Raw genomic sequence first — 538 nt, forward strand, 5'->3', positions numbered from 1 at the left:
CCACCTCTCCTGTGCCCCTAAACCACTTGGGCTCTCCCCTCACCCCCCCTCCACGCCCCTGAACCACTTGAGCTCCCCCTCCTCTCCATCTCCACACCCCTAAAGCACTTGGGCTCCCCTCTTCACGCCCCTAAAGCACTTAGACTCCCCCCTTCTGCCCTCTCCAAGCTCCTAAACCACTTGGGCTCCCCCGTCCTGCACTCTCCATGCCCCTAACCCACTTGGGCTCTCCCCTTGCCCCATCTCCAGGTCCCTAAACCACTTGGGCTGCCCCCTCCTCCTACCTACAAGCCCCTAAACCCCCTTCGGCTCCTCCCTCCACTCCCCACCCCAAGCCCCTAAGCCCCCTGGGCTCGCCCCTGCTCTCCCCCCCACGGCCCTAACCCCCCAGCGGGGCCCACCAGGCTTTGACGCGCAGCTGCAGCTCTCCGTCCCGCGCCTCGGGCATCACCCGCTTGGCCACGCGCAGCTTGTTGAGGCCGCCGAAGCCGCCCAGCAGCACGGCGCGCATCTCCTTGGCGTCGGGCGGGCGCCGCGC

The 538-nt window shown here is 67.8% G+C and overlaps 1 protein-coding gene across 1 annotated transcript in view; it reads right to left on the reverse strand.

Annotated features, from left to right (window-relative positions):
* VAT1L (vesicle amine transport 1 like) overlaps window positions 1-532 on the reverse strand; it is a 101,047-nt gene extending 100,515 nt beyond the window's left edge. The window contains exon 1 of the mRNA XM_019505517.1: window positions 402-532. Coding sequence (XP_019361062.1) covers window positions 402-511 — 110 coding nt within the window. The 5' untranslated portion in view covers window positions 512-532. The remainder of the gene's footprint in view (window positions 1-401) is intronic.
* Between the last annotated feature and the right edge of the window lie 6 nt (window positions 533-538).

Source organism: Gavialis gangeticus, unplaced genomic scaffold, assembly GCF_001723915.1.
Source record: "Gavialis gangeticus isolate Ggan-Ray unplaced genomic scaffold, GavGan_comp1, whole genome shotgun sequence".
Classification (NCBI taxonomy): domain Eukaryota; kingdom Metazoa; phylum Chordata; order Crocodylia; family Gavialidae; genus Gavialis; species Gavialis gangeticus.